The sequence below is a fragment of the Anastrepha obliqua genome, chromosome 5 (genome assembly GCF_027943255.1).
Source record: "Anastrepha obliqua isolate idAnaObli1 chromosome 5, idAnaObli1_1.0, whole genome shotgun sequence".
Taxonomy (NCBI): Eukaryota; Metazoa; Arthropoda; class Insecta; order Diptera; family Tephritidae; genus Anastrepha; species Anastrepha obliqua.
In genome coordinates, this window is record NC_072896.1 from 87,169,200 (window position 1) to 87,194,856 (window position 25,657).

Genomic DNA, 25,657 nt, shown 5'->3' on the forward strand with positions numbered 1-25,657 from the left:
CCAATGACGACAGAATTATCCGAATAGCGAGGGACTATATACCATATGGAAAGCGCGGACCTGGAAGACCACCAAGGATTTGGACATCAGCGGAAGGAAAATAAACTTTCGTCATTTTGAGTTTTAATAATACTTTGTAATTTATAACTATGTAATTGTGTGAAGAAAAACAGGTGAAAACCTATGTATAATAAAAGAATAAGAAGAAGGACAATTATTTTTGATTGCCAAACCGTGCAATTTTCTTAAGGAAATTTACAAAAACAAAACTAAAAAAAAACCAATAAATTTGCTTTTGGGGTCTTCCTTACATTTAAATAATTTTTTTTGAATTAAAAATACCCCTTTTCCATTTTCTTATTTAAAACTTTGCTATGGCACAACTGACCAACCGGGCGTATGAGTAACATACTAGTAAATCTGCCACAGTGACTCACTGGTAAGGGGGCCGAAGAAGCCGAAGGAGATGGTGCGTGACTACCATTGACTCCATGCCATCAAGAGTCGTACTTGAAAAGGGATACAGTGTAGTGCTATAAGAGGCTCAGTTGTGTAAAGACTTAGAAAATGAGCTCGGCAAACACTGTTTTCGCATTTTTACGGATGGCTCCAGGACCGAGCATGGCTCCGGCTTTGGGGTCTACGTGGAATCCAGCGGGACAAAACTGCACATTGCTCTTGGAATGCATGCATCTGTGTTTCAAGCGGAGGTGTATGCAATTCAAGAAGCGATGAACTTTGTTCTGGTAAAGCGATGGAGAGGCAGATCTATATGTATCTGCAGCGACAGCCAAGCTGCGCTTATGGCCTTAGACAGCCCTCCAACCACATCAGGGGTAGTCAAGTCCTGTAAATCCAGGCTGAACTATATCGGTAGACATAATAGCCTGATGCTAACATGGGTCCCGGGACAAGTGGGTATCGCGGGTAACGAGACCTCTGACTCCGTAGCTAAGATGGTCTCTAAAGCCAACTTCTTTGGCCCAAAGCCCTTCTGCGGCCATCACAGCCACGGTTAGCAAATGGGTAACTGCTACCCACAAACGAGCTTGGCAGGCTGAGAGAGGCTGCAGATGGACTAAACTGATGTTACCTATCATGTCCAATCGACTGTCGCAAACTCTTCTGTCATTAAGCAGAGGGGAATGCAGACGGCTGGTTGGACTGATGACGGGCCACTTTCTGTGGACGAAGCACATGGAAAGGTTGGGCATCTCAGATAGTGTACTCTGCTCAGCTTGTGAAGAGGAGGATGAGATGGCGTACCACTTCTTGTGCGTCTGCCCCGCCTTCGCTCGAATCAGGTTTGAGGTCTTTGTCACTGAAGCGACCATCTTGGCTCCTTGGCACCACAAGATCTACTCAGATTTCTTCGGAGATCGGGTAGATTTAAAGAAAATTAAAAGGGAATCCAAGTGTAGTACAATGGACTTAATTAAGGTCTGAGTGCTGTACTTGCTAGTTGTCCCCACAGTTGTCTTATTTCCATTCATGAAACAGCAAAATTATAGAAAAAGTTTTTCCTAATACCGGTCGCCCTCCGGCGGGCAATGGCAAACCTTCGAGTGTATTTCTGCCATAGGAAAGCCACTCATATAATATCTGCCGTTCGGAGTCGCCTAGAAACTCTAGATCCCTCCATTTGTGGAACAACATCAAGATGCAGATCACACAAATGGGAGAAGGAGCTCGGCCAAACACCCAAAAAGGGTGTAAGCGCCAATTATTAATTTTTTGTTTGTTCAATTAACTAACAGGTAAATATCAATACAGCGCTTGGTGGCTGGAAGAGGGTCATAACTCAAAAAATTAAAAATTCTAGACAGTTTTCTATTTGCTTTATCTTTCTAAGTAAAATCAAAGAAAAAATTTAATCGTGACAAACAGTTAAACTTTATCGGAATGACCCTGACTTCTAACTGGCCAAAAACTTTCTACTTTAGCATCATTCTGCGTATATGTAGATGGGAATGTTTGTGCTGCTAGAACATGTTTAAGCAACAACAAGAACAAATCGAAAGCGAAACTGTGAATACATATCGTTCGCAGTTATTTCTTCATACTTATTTACACTTTCTTTCTTTCAAATATGAGACTCTTGCAGCAAATAAGTGAAATGTATAAAGGCTAGTATGGGCCCCTCGAAAAATTCGTCTGCCTTTGTTTATGAGAGAATAGTGCCGAAGACATTTTGATATTTAATATTCGTCTGTCTCATAGCAGAATACGCTGATGCCGTCAATTTTCCTTTGAGAAATTGCGAAAAGATTTTGGAGAAAAGTTACTCTGAAAGAAGTCATTTTATCAGATTCGTGTCAAAATTCAGGTTTGAAATTAAAAGTTGGGCGTTCACAGAAGTTAACTGTAGAAAATTATGAGGCAATAATAACTTCTGTTCAAAACCTGGGTCGCCATGTGCTCTTATCTCAAAAAAATTGTTAGAAATATTGGATGAGAAAATTTTAGACAAAGGTGTTAAAAGCTGCCTGCAGGATTTCAAAATTGTACACAAGACATTTTTCTTAAGCATTTCTCCAGCTTTTAATATGAATTTTTTGACTTTACTGAGTTCTGCTTAGGGTCCTTAAGTAATGAATTGGAAAATTAGAATAAAAGAATAATTACATGCATAGAAAAATACTAAAGTCATAAATAGTAAGAGAAGTAAATTAGCTAATATTGTATTTAATTGAAACGAAGTGCAATTTCAAGCAAAATTCCATTAAATTATTTTCGATTTTAAGACTAATTTCCTGATGGCATTTTCACGTTGCGCTGACATGGCTGCTTCCGAATTGAGTCCCAGCATTTAAGTGAATTTGAGTAGGCCAGAAAGCCATAAATGCATACCGAAGTATTCAAGTATATGAATGCACATTTTGAGCTCTAGAAAGAAAGAAAAAATTAGGGATAGCGAACTGTTGGGGATTTCCAACTAAATTTACTAGCATTCCGGACTTCTTGATGAATGTAAGAGGTTTATCAAGGGACACAAAATGTAGCTAATCTCAACTAAAGTCTGAAACAAAGACACGTTGTTGTTGGTGTAGCAGCATAAACATTCCCCATACTTACACACGGGGCATGCTGCTGGAGTGACAATCCTTGGCCGGATATAAATCCGGGTCGTTGGAGTGATGGAAAGGAGTGCCTAGTGACTTTAATCGTCTAACTGCCAAACCCGGACATTTAAAGAGAAAGTGCTCAATAGTGTCCTTCTCCGAGAGGTCCCCACAGCTTCTGAAATGGGGATTAAATGGTGAGCCTAGTTTCTTCGCGCGTGTGTGCCGATCGTCCAATGACCGGTAAACACAGCTAAGAGTTTGTAAATTGAATGCCGTGGAGCCCCAGGACTTTCTGAGTCTTCTTTTTTCGGTATAGGGGCCACAGGGTTTTGAAAATAGCACTCGAAAAAATGGAATTCCATCCCTTTTACGCTTTCCTAAGAAAATAAGTTGCGCAATTCCCTTTTCACAACAGTCAGGGGAATGCCAATGACTGGTTAGAAGGGTTTTGAGTCAAATACAGCCACTTCAAGGGAATCTCATCGGCAATTTTAATACCCTCTATGTTCCTATGTCCGAGAACTCAGATCAGAAAAATGTTGGCTACGCACCCAAGAGATTTGATTTGGAGGATGCCCCGCGCGCTGGTCGTCCTGAAGTCTTTAACTCCGACGCCTTGCTCGAACTCGTGGAAGCTGAGCCAAATTTGACAGTCGATATGATAGCTCAGAGGTTAAATTCATCGCATGGAACAGTTCACAGTTCACAGGCACCTGGTTCAGTTGGGAAAGGTTTCAAAGCTGGGAAAATGGGTTCCGCATGGACTTTCCGTCGCCAACCTTCAGCAGAGAGTGAATGTGTGTGCTCAGCTACTGCAACGGCTTGAAAATGAAAGTGTTTTGAACCGTATCGTTACTGGTGATGAAAAATGGGTCCTTTACTGTTTACAAATGGTTAGATAAAGATGAAACACCAGAACCGACCCCTAGAGATGGCTTTCACCCCAAGAAGATTCTCCTGTCTATTTGGTGGGATATGGCCGGTATTGTTTATTATGAACTTCTGGAACCAAACCAGACGATAACTCCTGATTATTATTCCCATCAGCTATCAAACCTGAATGAGGCACTTAACAAAAATCGACCGTCTTTAGTGAATAGACGCAATGTTTTGTTTCACCGCCACAACGCAAGACCTCATACCGCAAGGCAAACATTAGGCAAGCTGAACGAGCTCGGCTGGGGGCTAATGCCCCATCCCCCCCACACTCTCCGGATATTGCACCTTGTGATTATCACCCTTTCCCTGGACTTCAATCCCATATGAGTAACACGAACTACTCGTCAAAAGAAGCTATAAAAAGGGATATCGAAGCGTATTTTGGCGCCAAGGACAAACCATTTTTTGAGCAGGGGATTAAAAATTTGCCTAAACGTTTGGAGAAAATTGTAAATAATGAAGGAAAATATGTCATTGATTAATAAATACTATAAATATCTTTTTTATTAATCTTAAAACCACCTTTAAAAAACGCACGAACTTATGGACTGAGCTGATATTTTGCATATCTGCAGGATCACAAAAGGCTTCTTCCTGAAAATCACTAGCACTATTCGGCAATTTTAAGGATATAGATAAAATGGCTGATCCAGAGAGAACCCTTGTTTCAAAAAACAATTTAAAGTCAAATAAAAAAAAAACAGAAACAAACAAACAAAAAATCGTGGATTCATAAATTCTTGCTTTCTGGCTCCTGCTCAGCAACCTTCGAACATTTTATAGGGCAAAAACTGATAAATGCTTGTGCTTCTATATTCTCTTAGCGCTGCTTGTTTCAATTCCTATTTAAATAATTTACGCGATTCCTTTCGCGGGTTCTTTTTATAAAGTATGAAAAATATGAAACAAAATTTTTCTACAAATCAGCTATACCCATAATTTCTAAACCAAATAATTCATTTGAAATCGTTTGTGCACATACATACATATATACAAATGTATTTACCTACGCCTAGGCAAAGGTCTCTTACGCCTTCTCCTGCTAAATTTCGCATTTTGGTAATTAAACACTTACCGGCTTACAAATACTTTTTTATTGCTATGCATTCACTAATGAACTCTACAAAATCTTTAAATGGTTACAATTAATATTTACAACGGCTCAATGAATTATTTATTCAATTATATCGACACTATTTTAATATGCCGCCTGTACATTGCTTGTTTTCGCTCTAAATGCGTGTGTGTGTGTTTGTTGTCCAACTTTATCCAACTTTTTGCACAAATAAATTAAGAAACAAATGCATGACACTTAATCAACGTAGAACAGTTTAAAAGCTACAAAATAGTATAAACTAAAATTTATCAATAATTAAATTATATAAATAAATGCCTGCATGTGTGTGTGTGCGATGTCTGGCAATCACTTGCAATCCAGCGATAATAAATACTTTATGCTGCTGCAATCACTAATTTATCTCTACGTTCACATCGATGCTTGCAAAAGTTTTCTTATCTATTTGAATTTAAATCAAATTTCCATTTTATGATAAAATTCTTGTAATATGCATGAGAGTGTGCGCGCGCGCGTGTATGTGTGTGTGTGCTCTTCTAAATTTCAATTGTTCAAATTATTAGCTGCTTGCGTTTGTGGATTTGTGTATGCAGCTGTTGGTTTGTATGCAGCTGCTGTGGTTAGTCATCTTTGACTAAGATTTCTCGCTTCATGCTATTGCAGTGCAGCCACTGTTACATACAGCCGTACAAAAGTGTGGTTGTGTGTACTAATTTAATCTTCTCTCGATTTATTCAAGTATCCTCACATAGTATCTACATATTTTACATTGTGTTTTCGTACAAAGATTTATAGATTCGAACCCACTTTTTTCCAGCTTTGTTATCCGATCAGTTTCCAATTAAATGTTTGTTCATCTGCCACTGTTTTACCCTGAAACTGAAGTTAACTAGATAAAATCGTAAGTATTCAAATTGTATATTTTATAAAGCAAGAATAATTTTGTGTATTCAGTGAAAGTTTGCCGTTATAATTCGCAATGATTTGTGGGCAATTAGTCTTCTTGCATGAAAATAGGTACAAACATATCTACAGGGTTTGATTGAAAAGTAGTCAGTCTTCCCGCGCGGAGCGTCTGCCAAGCGATCAACCGAATCGGCTGGTGGGGGAAAATGATCATTGGACCTTCCCCTTCACTAGCAACTGGTCCCAGTTCGCTGGCAACAGCGGCGCAGTCAACATCGCTCCGCGCGTGAAAGCTGTTTTAAAAGTGTGTTAGGATTTTGCAGTGGCGAAAATGCAGCGATCGTTGGAGCAACGTTACTCGATCAAATTTTGCGTAAAGCTCATCAAAACGAGTACCGAAACCATTGGGCTACTCAAGGAGGCTTACGGGGACCAATCTCTGTCCAGTGCCCAGTAAAACGGTGGCAATAGTCGTTCAAGGAAGGCCGGGAGGACGTCGAAGACGAACAGCGATCTGCAAGGCCTTCGACGACGCAAACAGACGAAGATGTGAACCGGGTTCGTTGGCCAAGATGGGAGTTCCGGTGCTTTCCCACCCTACCTACAGCCCAGACCTGTCCCCTCCGGACTTCTTCTTGTTCCCGCGCCTGAAAAGAAAGCTGAAGGGGAGGCGTTTCGACTCCATTGAGGCGAACCAAAAAACTGTGACAGCCGAATTGAACGCGATTCCGGCGGGTGAGTTTAAAAAATGTTTTCTGCAGTGGAAGAACCGCTACCAGCGGTGTATTGACGCTCAAGGGTCATATTTTGAAGAATATTAGTTGTATAAGCCAAAAGGTTTAATAAAACTGCTTAAAAAAATAAGGCTCATTACTTTTCAACCAACCCCGTACATTTATTAGCTGGGCAACGGTGTACGATGTGCGTACATATAAACAAGTTCTTTAAGGCACCTTTCTGGTATAGCATTTCGAAAAAATCTATTTTTTTTCATCTTATAATAGTTTATACTTTCAGAAATACACCTGCAAATTTTTATTTTGAAAATATTTGTAGTTTACACGTTACATTCCTTTAAAATGAGACCGCTTTGGATACGATGCCCAGGTATAAGCGCGTTAACCGTGTTTTTCTCGAAACTATTTTTTCCGAGTTGGCGTTGATAATTTCTCAAAATGTACTGAACCGATTGATTTGAGTTTTTAATATGTTATTGAGCAGACTTGTGGCTCTCGCTGATAGCAGAACTATAATTTTATAATGTATTTTTCTACTTTTTTTAAGAACGAGAACGTGAAAGAAAATCCTTTTTTTCTTGTTTTTCCCATAAACAGATAAAATATCTAGAATTTATTTTTTGTTTTTTTTTTTTTTTGTAAATCTGCTACCCATCATAGCGCCATATCTCCTGATGACTAATCGACCGCATTGTTTTTTCAGACGTACATGAGTAGCCCAATCAGTAACGCCAGTGGCATGTGTTATATCAGGGCAACTTTTTTTATTATTGTCATTGAAAAAAATACTATTTTTTTTTTGTAAATAAATAATTGATCTAATGAATAAAAACAATTTTCAATTGATACCGTTGGTTTTTTTCCAATTTTCAACGCCTTCAATTTTCACGTCTCTAGACCAGAAAGGTGCCTTAATGCTTACTAATATGTTTTTTTTAATTGGGTTCATTTAGTCTTGTTCTCGTGCGCTCATACAGCTTATAATCGATTTTGTTTTATTATTACTAATTTTCCAATGCGCAGTCGCATATGGCTTACATTCATGCGTTCATTCATTGAAAACAGAGCCAACTGTAGAAGGAGTAAAATGCCCTTCAAAAGACGTGCCCAGATGTTGTTTTAAACTAAACAATTTAAAAAAATTACATTTTTTCAGGTTTAACAATTTTTATAAAATGAAAAATGAAAATGAAAACAACTTCCTAGGCAGCCCTTTTAGAGTTAATTTAAATCAGATTTATTCGTTTGTAAATACTGATAAGCTGAACAATATTTTGGATCTTATTTTTATAGCCAATAATTTAATTTCCAATTTAACTGAATGCCATTCTCCGATTTGCGAAACCGATATGCATCATGTACCCTTATCCTTATCCCTAGAGTCTCTTGGACTAGCCTAGAACGTCAATATTAATTCAAATACTCACTCTTACAACTTTAAAAATATTAGTTTTCACTTTCTCAACTCCCCAATTTTCGAAAGTTGATTGGAAGTCAACTTTCTATGCTGAAAATGTTTCGGAATATTTTGAAGTGTTCTTGCATAAGTTGTTGGTCATATTCAGCAGGAATCTCTCTTTACTCACGGGTAAAATATACAAACTGCCCTGGTACGCTATGAAGCGGTGGACTAGCGTAAATGCCCAGATAGCGCTCCAAGCAGTAAGAAGGCATTGTTCCTAAGCAACGACAGGTGGGTATTCCTACACTTAGGACTGATAGCGGCAGGCTAATCACCTACCCTGTCAGTAATCAAATAGAGGCCCTATGCTCCCAAGAGGAGTGAACAAGGAAACAAAAAAAAAAACCAAAAACGAAAAACAACAATATGAAGTTAAGAAAAATACACAAATTCAAGCGGAAGTGTATGGGGGGAATCCGAGTGCAGTACAATGGATTTAAATATGTCTGAGTGCTGTACTCGGTAGTCTATCAAGATAAAAAAAAACACTTAGTTATAAAAGTTGAAAAATCTAAGCAAAAAATATTTTAAGCCATATAAGCAAACTAAAAATATTGCCCTTAACGTAAAAAATATTGCCCTTAAAGTAAAAAATTCTTAAAGAACACGGCCTAGTTCAATATCCTGGACAAATTTTTGTATAATAAATATATTTCTCGATGCGAAATAGAGTTAAAAGGGAACCCAAACATTTTCTAGAAGTAAAGAGTTTTCCAATATGAGGTGTTATTTTGGTAAAAGATCAATGGTTTCGTTGCTTGTGTGGCATGTAGCGCCGTCTTGTTGAAAATAAACGTTGTCCAGATCAATCTATCGAGCCATCCAATTCTGGCCATAAAAAATCGTTAATCATCTCTCGATAGCGCAATCCATTCACCGTAACCGTTGCTACAGCTTCCTTTTCGAAAAAGTAAGGTCCAATGACTCCGCCGGACCATAAACCGCACCAAACAGTCACACGTTGAGGATAGAGAGACTTTTCAATAATAGCTCTCGGATTTTCTGAGCCCCAGATCGGACAATTTTGTTTATTGACGAAGCCACCGAGGTGGAAATGGGCCTCGTTCATGACTCAAGATGATTTTTCGATGGAATTCCAGATCATTTCTATGCATTTCAACGACCCAATTGGCAATGACACGACGTTGTTGATGATCGGCCGGCTTGAGTTCTTGTTTTAACTGGACTTCATAAGCCTTAAGACCCAAATCTTTATGCAAAATACGTTGTAATGACGTTTGTGGAATGCCTAATGTTGAAAACAGTGACCGACGTACGTAGTCCCTTACCGCCACCCCTAACGCGCACAAAACTGAGCAAACCTCATCCCGTGCTGAACAACTGCGTTCTTTTAGTTACATATTTACACAATACATCGGTTTGTGTGTGTATATGTTTGGTTGTATCTACACAATGTTGTCATTGTTATTTTTGCTTAAACACTTTTTACACATCCGCGTTATCAGTGACAATTTCTTATTGTTTAATAAACCAAAGCCAAAAAGCAACAAATGCAAATAGTTCATTTATCTATAATTAACATTATTCAACAGTATTTTTAAGTTATTTTAATAAAAATTATTATTTTTCTAAGTTTATTTTGTAAATGATTTCAAAATGTACTGCTTGGCAACACTGTATGGTGAGAGAGCTATCAGCTGACAGGGTTCTATGGGAGTTTTCAAAAATCGTGAAATAAAATCTACGATAAGGAAGGAAGTAATTTTTTATTTACATGAGGTTCTCATTAGTTTGATCGTAACAGCTGACAGGGGACTGCGTTTACGTCGGTGACTGTTTCCAGCATAATTCCAAAGAACGACGAGGAAAGGACAAATCTAGGTTTTCTTCAACAGTTTCGGCTACAACAGCAATATTTTCGGCTGTTCTTGAGCGACGTGCATGGGCTTTATTCTTCACACTACTAACTTGTCCCAACAGCTTGAAGCTTGAACAGCAGTCCGACAAGGTGCTTCACGATGACCCAAAAATGTTCAAGTTTCACGAACCGTCTCTGCCAAATTTTCCCCATTTTTATAGTGAATTTTAATAACTTCAATGCGTTGTTTAAGCGTGTATCGTTCCATTTTTATTAATGGCGTAGTTTCTAATTGTCGAATGTAAAAAAATGAGAGCTTCAAAAGTGACATCTACCGAAGTAGCGGGCTACTCAAAATAATTGGAAAACCCTTTAGATATTTACTTCTTCTACTCGCTATGGTATTGCATTCGGGTAGCCAGTATAGTGGTATTTCTGGAGAGTGGTCTCTGAAAAGGGTCACTAGACCTTACAGTTGTTGATTGAACGGCTTAATTAGCGCCTAGCGTCATTCTAATACTAAAACTATCTGCTGTTTTGGTACTTGAGTTTACAGCAGTGCTACTTTTTATAAGAATATGGATGGGATAGGATAAATGTTTGCCTTGATTTCTACAGAATTTTTCTTAGTTATTTTCCATCATTTAATAATAATAAGTAATTCACCATTTTTATTAAAAACATATTTTCTAGCATTTACGTAGGTAATTCAGTATTGGGTAGTTATTTTTATTAAAAGCAGTTTCTTCAATAACAACTGTAGTTTTTTCCTACCAGACTTGTTAGCAGTTCAGTTTCGATAGCCGCCTATTTATACGCTTTGCTCTTAGTACAAAAAAACCAAAAAAAAATGAAACCTTCTAACTCTATAAAAATGCATTGTAAAACTCCTAAGGTTGTTGCTAAAACTGGAAATGGCTTTAGAGAAGTTTTGAAGAATTCCATTGTTCTTCGCACGTGCGCGCCTACGTGAAGGAGGCCTACTCAATTGCATGCCGGAAATTTGTTGTTGAATTTTACTTTATTTACAAGTAACTGTACAAATAGAATCTCTTTCAGCCAACTGGAGCAGGTAAAGTGGTGCTCGTACCGAAATTGTACGACTACACTTGTCGTGCTAAGCAACGTTAGACGTGGCGTATGAGTAATAATAAATTTTATCACAATCAAAACGTGAGCGCAGGTGCCAAATGAATACTCAGAAGTATCTGCTGCAGCTTCGAGCTTGTCGCTTTGAGAAGTGTTTTATAAATATATATAGATGGGCGTTTTTATATGTACAAATTAATGTGTTTTTTTTTATAATAAGAGCTGCATATGCGCGTGTACTTGTGAGGAAGTCGCTTTTAATTTGATTTTGCTGTGACTTTATTTTGCTCGGAGCGCACGAATAAGAAAAGAAGTAGAAATCACTTGACGGCAAGCATGTGAGTGCTCTTGAAGTAGAAATTTCTTGATATACCTGCATTTGTATTGTTTTCATAGAATTGTGTCACACTTACGCGTGCCTAAAAGCAGACTACGGAATACTGCTACTCTCCTGTGCTTCCTACGGCCTGTTTTCGCACCTCCGGTTTGTTCGCTGTTGATAGGTTTATGTAGTGTTATATTATATATGTATATGTACATGTGGGGCATTTTTTAAAAAGCAGGTAGGTTTTTAAAAATATTTACGGACACATCTTTAATCATTTTTTTTTTTTTTTGGCTTCTAACTGAAAAATTTTGTTTCGGTTGTTTTTGAGAATAAAAAAGATGGGTTTGGGATTGGAGTCTTATTGAAAAAAATAATAATAATTTTTGGTTTGAATGACAAACTGTAAAAGGTTTAGAGAAATTCATGTTTTATGGCTTCGGGGCTCATTTAAAAAATATTAAAAGCAATGTTTTTGTTTTTTGGTTTTTGGGTTTTTAATAAGGGTATCGAAATTTTGAAAATTTCGTTACCCCTGGCTAGAAACTCAGTACTATTTTTTATGAAACTTAAGAGTATTTACAATATTTTTTATGTGTTCGATCATATGCAGTTTTTTTTTTTGGAATACGAAAACATATTTTCTGTTTTTTGGGTTTTTCAAGGTCCTCGATATTTGAAGAATTTTGTGAGTTTTGGCTGAATACTCAATACTATACTGTTTTTTCAGAAACCTGGTTTTTTTAGAATTATATAAAGTTTTTAGCGATCACATGCAGTTTTTTTCGGTTTTTACGGAATATGAAAATATTTTTTCTGTTTTTTATTTTTTTTTTTTACGTTAGGTCGAAATTTTGAGAATCTCGTAAATTTTTCTAGGCTATTCCGTCTTTTTCACCTTAAAAAGAGTATTTCAATTTGATAAGTATTTCCTGATCATTTTCCGATTCCATTTTTTATCGGCAAATGAAGACCGAAATTCTAAGACTAATTTTGAACTGGAATTCAGAAACAATTTATTTTCGCCTATTTTTTTTTTATGAAAGTAACGACCATATTTTTGGGTTTGGATGCCCATTTTCAGAAACTCATGTGAAGGTAAAAAAAAATTAATTTTAAGGAAAAAAAGAACAGAAGGAGAGAAGTAAATATTTTTTTTTTTGTTTTTTGTTTGTTAAAAGTGGATCGAAGGTTTGTGAATTTCGTGATGTATGGCTTGTTTTTAATAATGAGAGGTTTTTATTTGTCGGTATATAAAAATTTCTTTTCTGTTTTCTTTTTTTTTTTGTTTTCTGGAAATAAAGTGGATCGAAATTTTGAGAATTTTTTTCAATTTTTTTTAATAATATTCTCTTTTTCAGAAAATAGAAGATTTTATGAAAGTATTATAAAAGAATTTCGTGGTCATATAAAATTTTTTTTTCGTAATATGAAAACCAAAGTTCTTCGAAATCTGGGATTTTTCGTTGAAGATTCAGAAAGAATTTTTCCGCTTATTTTTTGTGAAAATAGAGGGTTTTGAAAGTTTAAGAGTTTCGTACTTTTTAGCGTGGATACCCATTTTGAAAAATTCATTCATTTTAAAGGTCAAAAAATAATTTAAGAAAATCATTTTTTTTAATTATTAAGAAATTATGAACAAATAAAAGCTTCAGAACTTCATAATTTTTGACTTGGATGCCTATTTTCAATAATTCATTCATTTTGAAAGTAAAAAAATTAGCTTAAGAAAAATAATTTTTTCAAAAATTATTAAGATATCATAAAGAAATAAGCGAATTGAGAGTTTTGGAATTTTTGTTGTCAAAAGTAAAAAAAATAAATTTAAGACTTAAGATTTAAATAAAAATAAAAAGGTGATAATCGAAATAAAAATATTAATTTTAGGAAATATTAAAAAAAAAATATTAAAAAATCATTGCTTAAGCTTAAGAATTTCGTGCTTTTCGGCTTCGATGCCCATTTTTAAAAATTCATTCATTTTGAGAGTAAAAAATTAAAAAACAAAAATTATTTTTTGAAAAATTATTAAGAAATTATAAACAAATAAAAACTTCAGAATTTTGTAATTTTTGTTTTTGAAGCCCATTTTTGAAAATTTATTCAATTTCAAGAATTTTAAAATAAAAAAAAATTTATTAAAAATTCTTTTTTTTTAATTATTTAGAAATTTAATAGAAATACAAGATGATAATCGAAACAAAAATGTTAATTTTAGAAAAACAAAATTTAAAAAAAATATTAAAAAATTATTGCCTAAGCTTGAAAATTTCGTGCTTTTTGGCTTCGATGCGCTTTTTCAAATATTCTTTCATTTTGAAAGTAAAAAAATGAATTTAAGAAAAATTATTTTTTGAAAAATAATTAAGAAATTATAAACAAATAAAAGATTAAGAATTTTGGAATTTTTGGTTTCCATGCCCATTTTCGAAAATTTATTAATTTTGGAGAATTCAAAAATAAATTAAAAAATTAATTTAAGTTTTTTGTCTTTTATTTATTAAGAAATTATACAAAAATAATTTTTACAAAAATGTGAGTTCGTACAACTGAGTTGCTAAGCGAAAAATTATAAAATATTCAAAATTCCGGTCCTTTTATAAGAATATATAATATCAGACAGCCTAAAATAAAAATCTGTTTTTCCACAGAGAGCTCCTTAGCAACATTTAAGGCAAATCGAAATGGTGCACTTCAAATCGTAGTTGCGTCGAGCTCCGTTTGTAAAAGAATGCGCCTAAGTTAACTTTTTTATGTGCATACACATCTTAGGAAATATTTTTTCTTGCATACAACTACAAATACCGACTTTTTGTTTTAACAACTGTCTCTGTAGCGCTTTTTGTATTGGTCGTCCACCTTTAAGCTGGTGTCATTTCGCTCACGTACATACACACACACATGCGCATTTATTTTCGCACTTTTCCCCTACTTCTTTTTTGTTGCAAAAGAATGTCAAGAAAATGCAAATAAATAGGTCCGCAGCTTACACTTTCTTGTTTGCTTCCAGTTGCTCGGAGACCTGAGGAGCCTACCTGACACAAAAACTGATTATGCCAACTTCCTGGCTGCCTACCAGTACCAACTTCCACGTAACGCTCGCCGTCAACTCCACATTGGCTTATTAAGAACGTCCTGTAGCGCGGAAATTTAAGAACTTTTCAACTGCCGCTGCGCACTTTATTCCATCACTGCCGCAAACAACCTGGGTTTTCTACCAATTATTCTACAAATCAATTGTTTAGAAAGCAGCTTCGAATGCCAGAATGCTTAAGATGGCCTAGTCTGTTTCAATGAGTTGCCTAAGTGAATAAATTTCTATACACTGCGCAGCCTAGTTTGCCATTGTGTGAAGTAGTCTTACAATGGGACATCTCCCCTACACGCGCACATGAATATGCTGCTTATTGCCAACGTCTTTGTCGACGCCACAGCGACCCATTGACGCACCTTAAGCTATTCGCTGTGACTTGCCTGTGCGTGCGTGTGGGTGTGAGTGTGTCACACGAATGGTTCAAAGTTTAAATTAAATGAAAACTTTTTCAATTACATCAACTGGAATAAAATCGTACACGAAATAAATCAAAAAAGAGAAAATTTATGTGAGAGGGGGAAAGTGGGAACGATTGTGTGCCGGCGAATGAAATGTGTGTCACGCGGCAGTGGGCGAAAATGCGCCAAACGGAGACACTGAAAGGTGAGGAGTATACAAGCAAAAGTTGAAAAATGAAAAGAACTTTGGAACAAAAAATCTTTTGTTTTCATTAAAGAAAATGAGAAAAGAAATATTTCAACAAATTTTCGCATTCCTTTGTTTTGCTACATTTTCTTCATTGGCGTTTAGTTGGAAGAAAGTTTTTCATTTTATTTTTAACATTTAGTTTCAAGTTGAATGGAGTGACCAAATTTGCTAATTTGCTACGCCACTTGGCTTGCATTTAGCTACGAGCTATCCAAAGGTTAAAACGAAAACTCAAAAACTAATTGCGCAGTGTAACTGCAAGAATAGGAAGATAACATAATTGCTATTTAGTGCAAGCGCACACGTTTTGAATTATAAGACACCAAAAGTTTTCCACTTCGGATTTTAATGACTCAAATCTGTTGTCAAACTCAAAATTGGTAAGAAAGATTTTTTCGTTTTGCTCTTTTATTTCACTAGTGGAAATTACAGATGAGTTGAACGACAAGGTATCTATTTATGTAGGGGAAAGTTTTTAAATAAATATGGTAAAAAGTTAATTCAAACTAAAATGCAGCTGAGAATATATTCGCCACTAACGAATGGACGTAGCGAGAGTGCGCGCGATAGCTAGGTGAGGTTATATGGTTGCCCATGAGAGGGGCGACTTGGGCGAGAAATGCATTGTAAGGATAAAATAGAGAGAGAAAGTGAGACAGAAATATAGGACAGTGGAGGGTAGGCTATATTTAAGTTTTAGGCTGAAGACCGAGAATGCCAAAGAAACTGCAGGAGTATTCAAGTTGTCGATAAGTAAGACATCCCTCTTTCTCTGCCTCTCTCTCTATATATTTCTCGCTCTTCATTTCCTGTCTATCCCTTTCTTTCTCTCTCATCCTGTTGCCTCTCCCTTTAACATCTTTATCTTCCTCCCTCTCTCGCACTCTATCTCTCTCTCTTTTAATATATTTCTTTATCTTTCTTTCCCTCTCTCTACCCCTCTATCCTTCTGTACGATTCTGGTTTTTCAGAAACCAGATTTTTTCTTAGATTTTCGCGATCATAAAAAGTTGTTTTGTCGAGACATAAAAAAAAGTTTCACTTTCTTTTTGTATTAAAATAATATTGAAAATTTCGTGTTTTTTCCGAAACCAAATAGTATTTAATATTTTTTTTTTTAATTTCGTGATCACATAGAGCGTTTTTGTCGAAACAAATTTTGCTTATTGCTGTTTTTTTTTGTTTGTTAAAAAAATTTTCAGAATATCGTGATCACATTAAGTTTTTTTATCGGAGTATCAAGATCAAAATTCTTAGAACTTCGTGATGTTTGGCTGAAGACTCAAAGAATATTTTTTTCCGCATATTTTTATTTACTTATTTTTAATGAAAATAATCAAAAGTTCTAGAATTTCGTGTTTATTAGCTTGCATTGCCGAATAAACAAATTCATTAATTCTGAAGGTAAAAAAATTAGTTTAAGGAAAAAAAATTCATAAAAATTGTTAAACAGTTCCTGCCATTTTGGAGGTAAAAAAATTAATTCAAGACAAAAAATTGTATAAAAATTGTTAACAAATTCCTGCAGTCAAAATGTGTGAATTGATTTTGAACAGTTTTCCCTACTCGGGGGATATGTTTATTATAATCAACTTTTCGAGCTCCAATAGAACCGGAATGTGAATTCTTGAAAATGGTTTGTCAAGCCAAAAATTATGAATTATTCTAAATTGGCATACTTCTTTTAAGAAAATAAAAAACCTTGGGTACATATATTTTTTACGATATGGAGCTCGTAAATAAAATTTAAGGATAAGCGAAATAGTGTACTTCAAATCGGAATAACGCCATATGGGTATTTTATTTTTAGTAGCATATCATTGAAGAGACACGTCTTCGTTTTCTCCTTGATTGGTGCGATAACCACGAACGTGAATTTGGCTGCGTTTAAAAAAGCGCGCCAGTCGTTTCTTTCCGGCGGCTGTTGGAAACGGCAAGTGAAGCCAATTCCTTCTCCACCAGTTGAAGAACGACTCCTTCTGTAAAATCATCCAGAAAACATTCTCAAACCGGATGCGATATGCAGTGGTACTCCTATGAGAACTCAAAAAGTAAGAAGAAGATAGAATGATCTTCTTCTTAAATGGCACAAAAGTGCAAAAAATCTTTTGCTAGACATTTCTCTCGAAAATTCGACATCATCGGACGGCCAACCTCATAAGCCATGATGGAATAGAATGCCCAAGAGGGAATACATTTTTACAGTAATAGCAGTGCCCCCTCTGGTAACTAAACCAAAACACGTTGAGAAATGCAAAACTAAAGTTTGCTCAGGGTCTCAGTCAATGGTCACCTCTTTTGAATGAACTCGTGATCATAGAACATAAATCCGAATATGAAAGTAAACAAATTCCCTAAGCAGAAAAAGGGGCCGCTGTGAAATTGAAAGCAAAAGGTGTTGACATATCTTACGGAACGATTCGCAGGCACTTGCTTGCCAATAACCTGAAATATAGCAGTACTTTGGAAAAACCAATGTTGAGTGCAAAACACGTTGAAAAACGAGTGGAATGGGCGAAGGAAAACTTAGACCGCGATTGGAGTAACGTAATTTTTTCTGATTAATCCTCCTTCTGGGCATTTCCGACGCAAGTCATGTAATTTAGATCAACTTTCTCGACAAATTTGAAACATTTTGAGGTCTTTTCCGGTGGAATATGCAGAAAAACTTGTGGAAAGTATGCCCCGACAGTCCCAGGCCATAATTGACAATGCAGGAGATTGCTACTGAGGTATTTGCATTGAGCATTATCAATTGTTGTTATTATTTAACAGTGACCACGCTCTTATGTAACTGACTGTAAGTTAGACATCCCTCTTTCTCTCTATCTTTCTCCCTCTTTCTCTCTATATTTCTCCCTCTTTATCTTCCTGTCTGTCCTTTTCTCTTTCTCTCACATCCTGTTTCCTCTCCCTTCAACATCTTTATCTGTCTCTCTCGCACTCTATGCTGTCTATGCTCTCTTTCTCTCTCGCACTCTATCACTCTATCACTCTATTACTCTCTCTCTCTCTCATTCTCCTTCTTTTATTTTTAATTCTAATTTTTTTATTCTTTGTTTTATTTATTTCTTTTTTATTATTATTATTTTTTTTTTCAATTTTAAAATTTTGGTTTTTTGTAAGTTATCCAAATAGTGATAATTACGTATTGAAAAAGTGCTTGAAATTTTTCATTTTTTATAAGCCAAATTTCAAATGGATCGTTTTGAGGGTTCAGATGCCAGAATAGTTGCGGGAAGCAACAAATCGAAAGACAAAAAAAAAGAAAATAATTACATAAATTGCATTTATTTATTTAATTATTTCAGAAGTCAATGAACTACAATGGTTGTTATTGACTCCAACGATAAGTCAGAACTAAAGTACAGATCACTGAAAAAATATTTATACATATTTAAAAATTTTTTTTTTCTCATATTTTATCGAATTTTTTTTATTTATTTTATTTCTTTTTTTCGTTTTGTAGGGGATCGAAATAGTTGGAATACCTAGACTACGGCACGGTATGGGTATAATTATTCACGAAAAGTGCATGAAAATGAAACTACAGCGCGAATGGCCGCTTGAGTAGCCATTTGAAAAGCACTGCCACCAGCCAACTAACCAGACAATTAACAAATTTTCGAAACAAAAAAATATATTCCTAAAAATATCAAAAATATTTTCAATACATTTCTTATTTTTATTAATTAATTCCAGTTTATTCCACTACTTTTTTGTCACCCTCCCATTCTCTTCTTCCCCCTCTTTCGCTCTCTTTCTGCAATAGTTGCCAGCAAAGGGCTTGAGATAAACAGTAATCAGATTTAAGTTTGCTCAGATAAAAAATTCATGCTTGTGCCGAACTGACCAGCGCCAATGGAAAATAACAGCAAAAGACATGCGACAGGTAACGAAATAAGAAAAGTTAAACTGTCGTTTAATTTAACGCTTCATTGACTACAAAAATCAAGGCAGCAGAAAAAGCGGAATAAGTAAGGCCGGCATAAAAAACGATTAAAATAGCAAAAAGAAAACTCATCTCGGAAATAATTGAGGTAAAAATGTGAAGAGCAAGCTTATGATAAAGGAATTGATTGCAATAAGAATTGTAATTATTTTGCGAAAGGGATTTCTTGAAAGTAAGCATACAAAATTATTAGTCATAATAAAAGCTATAGTAGTAAAAGTTACTCAGAAAGAATTTCATATGCACGTGAAACTCCAGATTTTATGTAGTAAAGCTGTGCACTCAGTTTCATAAAATTAATTTTGTAAAGTACATTAAACTTTCAAGGAACTAAAAAAAATTTTTTTAAATGTGTGCAGTATTTATACTCACTCAAAAGTGGCAAGGATTCAGTGACTCGCTGCACTGTGCATAAAAGGAGCATTGAAAACATCTCCAACGGCGACGCTGAAATGATACTCAGCATGCCCCCTATTGACCTGGCAGCGAAATCCGCGAGAGGAGTTTAGTGGCTGCTAGAGTATTCACCTGCAGAACCTTCGGACACAGCTCAGTAAGAAAGTGTAGTTCAGGTTGCACAGACTACATGACTCCGTACTTTAATTGCGAGAGAAGGTTTCGTACTACAATTGAAGAGGAGGGATGGCAAAAAGGCATGAAGCCTTAGGAATGGCCATAGGACTTTTCACATCTATACAGACGGCTCTAAAACTTTAAACGGAGTGGGAGCGGGCATTTACTGCTCAAAACTAGGGATAAGGCAGCCTATCAAGCTGCCAGACCACAGCAGAATTTCCCAAGCGGAAGTTTTTGCTGTGGGGAAAGCCGCAGAGCTGGCCTATACAAGACCAAGAAAGAACTCAATAATTATGTAGTATACGTATACGTGGACAGTCAAGCAGCAATAAAAGAATGAGCTCATATTGTATTAAGCCCAAAAAAGTTCAACGGAGCAGGGAAGCCATAGAAAGGCTAGGCGCAAACAATAGGCTGCATATCTACTGGGTACCTGGTTGCAAAGGCATTATGGGGAACGAAATAGTATATGAGATGGCAAAACGTGCTGTTAGAATACCTTTTGAACAAGAGAACGACATACCAAAACCGCTAAATATACAATGAAATGAACGACTACATGCAAAGGCGAGTGGAAGCTAGGTGGACTACATGCAAAACAGCAAAAGTTATGTGTAGAACTAACGACTAAAAACTGACTCAATTCATACTTACGCTCTCGTGAAAGGACTGCGGAACTAGCACAGGTATGCTAACAGGTTATAACCTAATGGCTGCACTTGCGTACAAGATAGGGATTGCTAACGCGGACAAATGCAAGAAATGCAGAGAGGATGTTGAGGAAACTTTAGAACAGCTTCTGTGCGTCTGTTGGGCATTATGAAAAACGCGCTTAAAATGCCTTAGAGCCCCATTGTTTGAGGGTCTGGAGGACGTCTCAAAAGCGGAGCTCCCAGCCCTGCTTAGATTCGCCAAAAGCGTTGACATCCTAAATGATGTCTACTTTCGGTATTCATAGAGGTTGGTCTCCATTTGGTATCGCTAGGGACCAAGTTGTCAGTTTGTTGACGAGATCAAAGAGCTTGGCTTAGTTTGCTATACCTATTTTTTTCATTAACCACATCAATTTTATCATATCTAAATCATATGCCGCGTTGGGATTTTTTCATCGAAATACTTCTAATTTCACAACTCCCTATATTTGAAATTCTACTCAGCTTGCAAATGATGAGCTTTCAAGCATTTGCTAATTTTGCGCGGAAAGGTGCTAACTGTTTGCCTCAGTAGTGATACGAGAGTTACCTTTTTATTACATTTGTTCTTCTTTATGTCATTCTTCTAATAAATTTGCGCAGAAAAGTGATACTTGGCCTCACAGTGAAATGTCACGATTTATTAAAAAAAGAACAATCACAATATTCTCATCAGATATTTTAGTGGCGAGCCTGCCTCCACGTCTTTCATAATTTAGAGACCTACTCGTACAATATTCCCGTACATGAGATTGCCCCAAACGCACTGCCTACATACCTGAGGCATAGCCGGCATTGAATCGCATATCGTTTTGAAGGACGGCCCACGTGCGAGCGAGGAAGCCGACTGTATTATTGCATTGTTTTAATAACATCAGCAAAGACGTGTACAAGAAACGCTGGTAGTACAAAAGCGCATAACTGCCAAACCGCAGCTTCGAAGGGCCGCTTAGCACTCGACCACAGCAATTCAACGCACAATTACTTGCTAAATGAGCGGCATTAAGTTAACGCAACTAAATGAACCCATCAATTAAGTATTTAAGTAGCTACGAATAGATGCGTATGTGTGTCCTTTTACCTATACCCCACCCCCCGCATATGCACGAGCGTGCGTGTGTTTCTACTCATGTTTTCTAATATTGTGAAAATGCTTACTTGAACAGCTGCTCTACAACGCTACAGAGTCGTCCAATTTGACCGCCTTCACAGCACTGCCGCCCGCTTTGGCGTGCGTGTTCGCACAACTGCCATTGGCACCGCGTCGTCAAATATCAGAACCTTCATGCGAATCGCCTACATAACCCTCGTCTGGACTATCGGCTAGCGGTCCGTTTAAATGCCGCAGTTTTGAGGATTCTTCGGTTGCAGTCGCGGTCGTCGCTGTTGCTACTGTTGTATTGCTTGCAGACATTGTCACTGTGGTTGCATTGCTGCTGCTGCTGCTGCTACTGCTGCTTCTGCCGTCATTACTGCTACTAGCAGCTGTCGATGTGGTGGGTGAGACGTCATTCTCATCGCATTCGGGTATGGTAGAGGCGTCCGCCTGTGCGGCTACACAACGTTTGGCAGCTAATGTGGATGTGGTGGGGCCCGTGCTGGTGCTCGCATTGGCCAACGTCGCGCCGGTTGTTATTGTGGACACTTGCGTTTGATTTGTTGGGCCATTTGGTGTTAGCACAACCGTTGTTGCAGACTTCTGTTGCTGTTGCAACATGTGCTGTTGTTGCTGTTGTTGTGGTAGCTGCTGTTGCGGCGTATGCGCTTGCGGGCTCAACACACCAACAATGGTTGGCGGGTAGCGCACAGCCTGCATATGATAGCCGGGCAAACAAGGCGGCCACTGCTGAAATGTGGCTGTTGAGATGGTTGAAGCGCCACCGCCACTACCGCCCCCCACGCTGCCGTCATGCAAGCTTAGTGCGGGACTTTGGCTGCTCTTGTAGCCCTCTGGCGGCGAGGGATATTGCACCAAGTGCTGTTGCTGTTGTTGGGCTTGCGGATAGCCCTCGGCTGTGAAGCGCACATTGGGTATGTATTTATCGTAGGTTGGTGTGCCGGAGCGCTGCAGGAACTCCGCTTCTAGGCTATAGCGCATGCCGGCGTTTGCAGCCGAGGCGGCGAATTGCTGCTGTTTATGCGCGCGGTTGTGTGGCAATGTGCGGTAATAGTTTTGCTGTTGAATGTGTTGCAATTGTGAAGGATCGGCGCCCAGCGAGTGTTGTTGCTGTAGCTGCAAGTGATGATGTGACGGTGGTGGTGGAGCGTTTTGTTGCATGTGCGCATTGCTGTAGTCATACGCGAAGCCATCCTGGCCCAAAAAACACACGGGATTCAGATGCACATCCACTTGGTGCTGTGGGGCGGGAGCGCTGCTCATGCTGTTCATAACCGTTTTCAATTGCATGCCACGCGGCAGTGTTGTCATGGCGGCAAAGCGTGACGCGGCTGCCGCATTCAACTGCATATTCGACGGCCGTATGATCTGCGAACCATACTGAGGTGCCAGCTGATAGCAGTTGTCATACTGCACTGGTGTCGTCGACATGCCCTGTATGCTGCATGGGCCGGAGCACTCGCTAGCGGCATCGTAATCACCATCCAACGAAGACGCAGTTTTCAGTTTGTTGTGATTTACGCTCTCCGCATCGTTCACCAAATCTGGATTCTTCTCTTGGTAGTTACGCACAGACGAGGGTGGCGAGCAGTAGCTCATGGCGTTGCCAACTAAAATGGGTGGTGGCGTGCCACTTGCTCCTGCCATACTCACGCTCAGCTGTAGGGTTTGGCCACTTTCGCCAACCACCGCCGCGGAAGTTGGTGTTTGTTGTTGGTAGTGAGCGGGCGCATACAATAACAGATTCTGCTTCATTTGTCCGCCAATGATGACGCCACCATTTTCTTTGCACAACTTCGTCGGCGTCATGCCTTCCGCCATCAACAGGCCTGCACCGCCATTCAGTGAGTCACCGTCGTTCAGTATCGATGAACATTTCATCAACCCAGTCTCGTTGCCGCCGTTGTCGGTCGCATGCCCGCTACCGCCGACGACATTCGTAACCGTACCACCGCTCGTACACTTCTTACGCTTGTTGGGTTGCCGCTGCTTACATTTAACTACGATCGTGCAAAGCAGCACAACGAAGATAACGCCGGCCCCAGTGCTGCTCGCTATGATGTAGTTCATATAGTCGCGCGGAAAGGAGACCTCATTCACCACTGGCGGTTCTTTGATTATGACGCGCAGCGTGTAATTGCTGAACGTAATGCCCGCCACATTCTTCCCCACGCACGAAAAAGTGCCATTATCTTCGGGGCCGACATTGTAGATGAAAATCTCGCTGCGCTTTTCCTCCGCGCTGCCGCCCTCATCTATATAGTAGTACATGTGCAGATTATCGATCAGACTGTCGTTTGTCATCACCTGCCCGTTGAAAAGCCACAGCACTTGTGGCTCGGGAATGGCGCGCACAACGCAAACTATGGACATATTGCGGCCCTCTGATATCTCTGTGTACGTAGACGACGGTGTCACCTCGGGCAGGCAAGCGAGTTCCTCCTTCTTCAGCGACTTGATTGTCTGCCCCTTGAGCCTTGGCGGCTCAACGCACTTGGGCTCCTCAACTTTTGGCGTCACATAGTTGTTGAGCCACGCGTGCACGTCCAACAACCGGCAGTCGCACATCCAACGATTGCTCTGCAAGCTGATGCCATGCAGCGATTTGGGCAGAATATGCGGCCCCTGTATGAAACCGATGCGATTGCCATCCAGTCGCAACCACTCCAGATTGTCCATGCCAATGAAGGCCTCATTCTCGATGCGCTCGATCTGGCAATTGCTCAGCTCGAGCGTTGTCAGAAACGAAAGATGACGGAAGGCCGACGTTTTCAGCTCGCGTATGGGATTACCGCTCAGCGAGAGACGCATCAGTGAACTGTAGTCCTGAAAGGTCTCGGTGGGCACATTTTGCAACATATTATCGGACAGATCCAATTCGACTAGATTCGTTAAACCGCGAAAGGCTTTCTCGTGTATGCGTATCAGCTGATTGCGTGACAAATAGATTTTCTGCAGATTGAGTAAATCCATGCGCAGAAAACGCTCGCTCTGCAAAACTTGCAGACTATTACCCGTGAAATTGAGTACCTGCGTGCCTGGATCCATGCCCTCGGGTATGTTGGGCAGATGCTGTCCGCCACACTCCACCGTCTGTTTGCCACCCTTCCACTTGCAGATACAAACTTCGGGTGGGCAGGTGTGCGTCAGGTGACAGGTAGCCAATACGATCAGTATTGTGGGCAGTAAAAGGCGTGTCGATGAATGGTGCATGTTGTTGTTGCTGCTGTTCTAATTTACATACACGTTGCGTTGCGCGCAATTATTTAACAGTAGGAGCCAAAAAATATGCAATGGTCAGCGTGTGGACGTGAGGTCAGCATGCAACTATGTGCCGAATCATGCTGCCACAAGTGTTTTGCGCCTGTATGTATGCAATAGATTTTGTAAATGCGCTAATTTTCTGCTGATGCCAAATATATGCCAGGTTTTTTTTTTGTTTTGTTAGTCAGTACTAAAATTATAAACTAGTGCTGCTTTGTCGCGCATCAAAGTAGGCAATGCTTGCTTAAACTATTTTGCAAAAGTTATCAACTGCTGATCAGTCCGTTCGCGGGTTTTAAAGTTTCAAAAGACCTACAAATTTAGCGCATACAAATACAATACTTCAACGCCTGCTTGTAGGCTTTCATATGACTCAGTACTTAGTATTCACAACTTTTTCGTCAATTTTGTTCTTCTTCAAATACTAACTTGCTGCAATGCCATCTCTTTTTTTGCTGCTATTTGCCAGCTTAGTTATATAAAAATTGGCGCGTGCCTGCATTTACCACTAGGGACCTTTTTCACTTTCCGCGCTACTTGGTTTTTTGTCACTGCCACGCCCTGTTTATTGATTTACGTCAGCTATCTGTCGCTATATTTCGCTACACAACTCGCCGTCTGACGTCAGTAATTGTTGCTGCTTTCTTGCATGCCGCCCAAAGCTGCTACTGCTGCTGCTTTCATAAAAGCTGCTGTGACTTCAATTCAATGCTTTTAGCTGCAATATCATTTACGTCATTCACGCTGCTTTGCCGCCACAGCCTATATTGCCATCCAAATTAAGTTCATAATCAAAATGTGACATTCTTTCTCTAAGGTTGTCGTGAATAAGCTGAGACAGCCAAGCTGTCAAACAGTTTTCTGCTGTGGGGCTCTGCCAGTCCGATGCTGCCTTTA

General features: G+C 38.5%; 1 protein-coding gene across 1 annotated transcript; it reads right to left on the reverse strand.

Annotated features, from left to right (window-relative positions):
- Positions 1-5,770: 5,770 nt before the first annotated feature.
- On the reverse strand, positions 5,771-24,773 carry LOC129248154 (uncharacterized). Its single transcript, XM_054887599.1, has 2 exons — positions 21,538-24,773; positions 5,771-5,958 (listed from the first exon to the last, which is right to left on the reverse strand). The coding sequence occupies exon 1, from the start codon at positions 24,707-24,709 to the stop codon at positions 21,647-21,649; it is 3,063 nt and encodes a 1,020-aa protein (XP_054743574.1). The 5' UTR covers positions 24,710-24,773; the 3' UTR covers positions 5,771-5,958; positions 21,538-21,646.
- Positions 24,774-25,657: the final 884 nt, after the last annotated feature.

Excerpts from the sequence above, each read along its gene's own strand:
- LOC129248154 (XM_054887599.1), bottom strand. The coding sequence starts at position 24,709 with ATGCACCATTCATCGACACGCCTTTTACTGCCCACAATACTGATCGTA.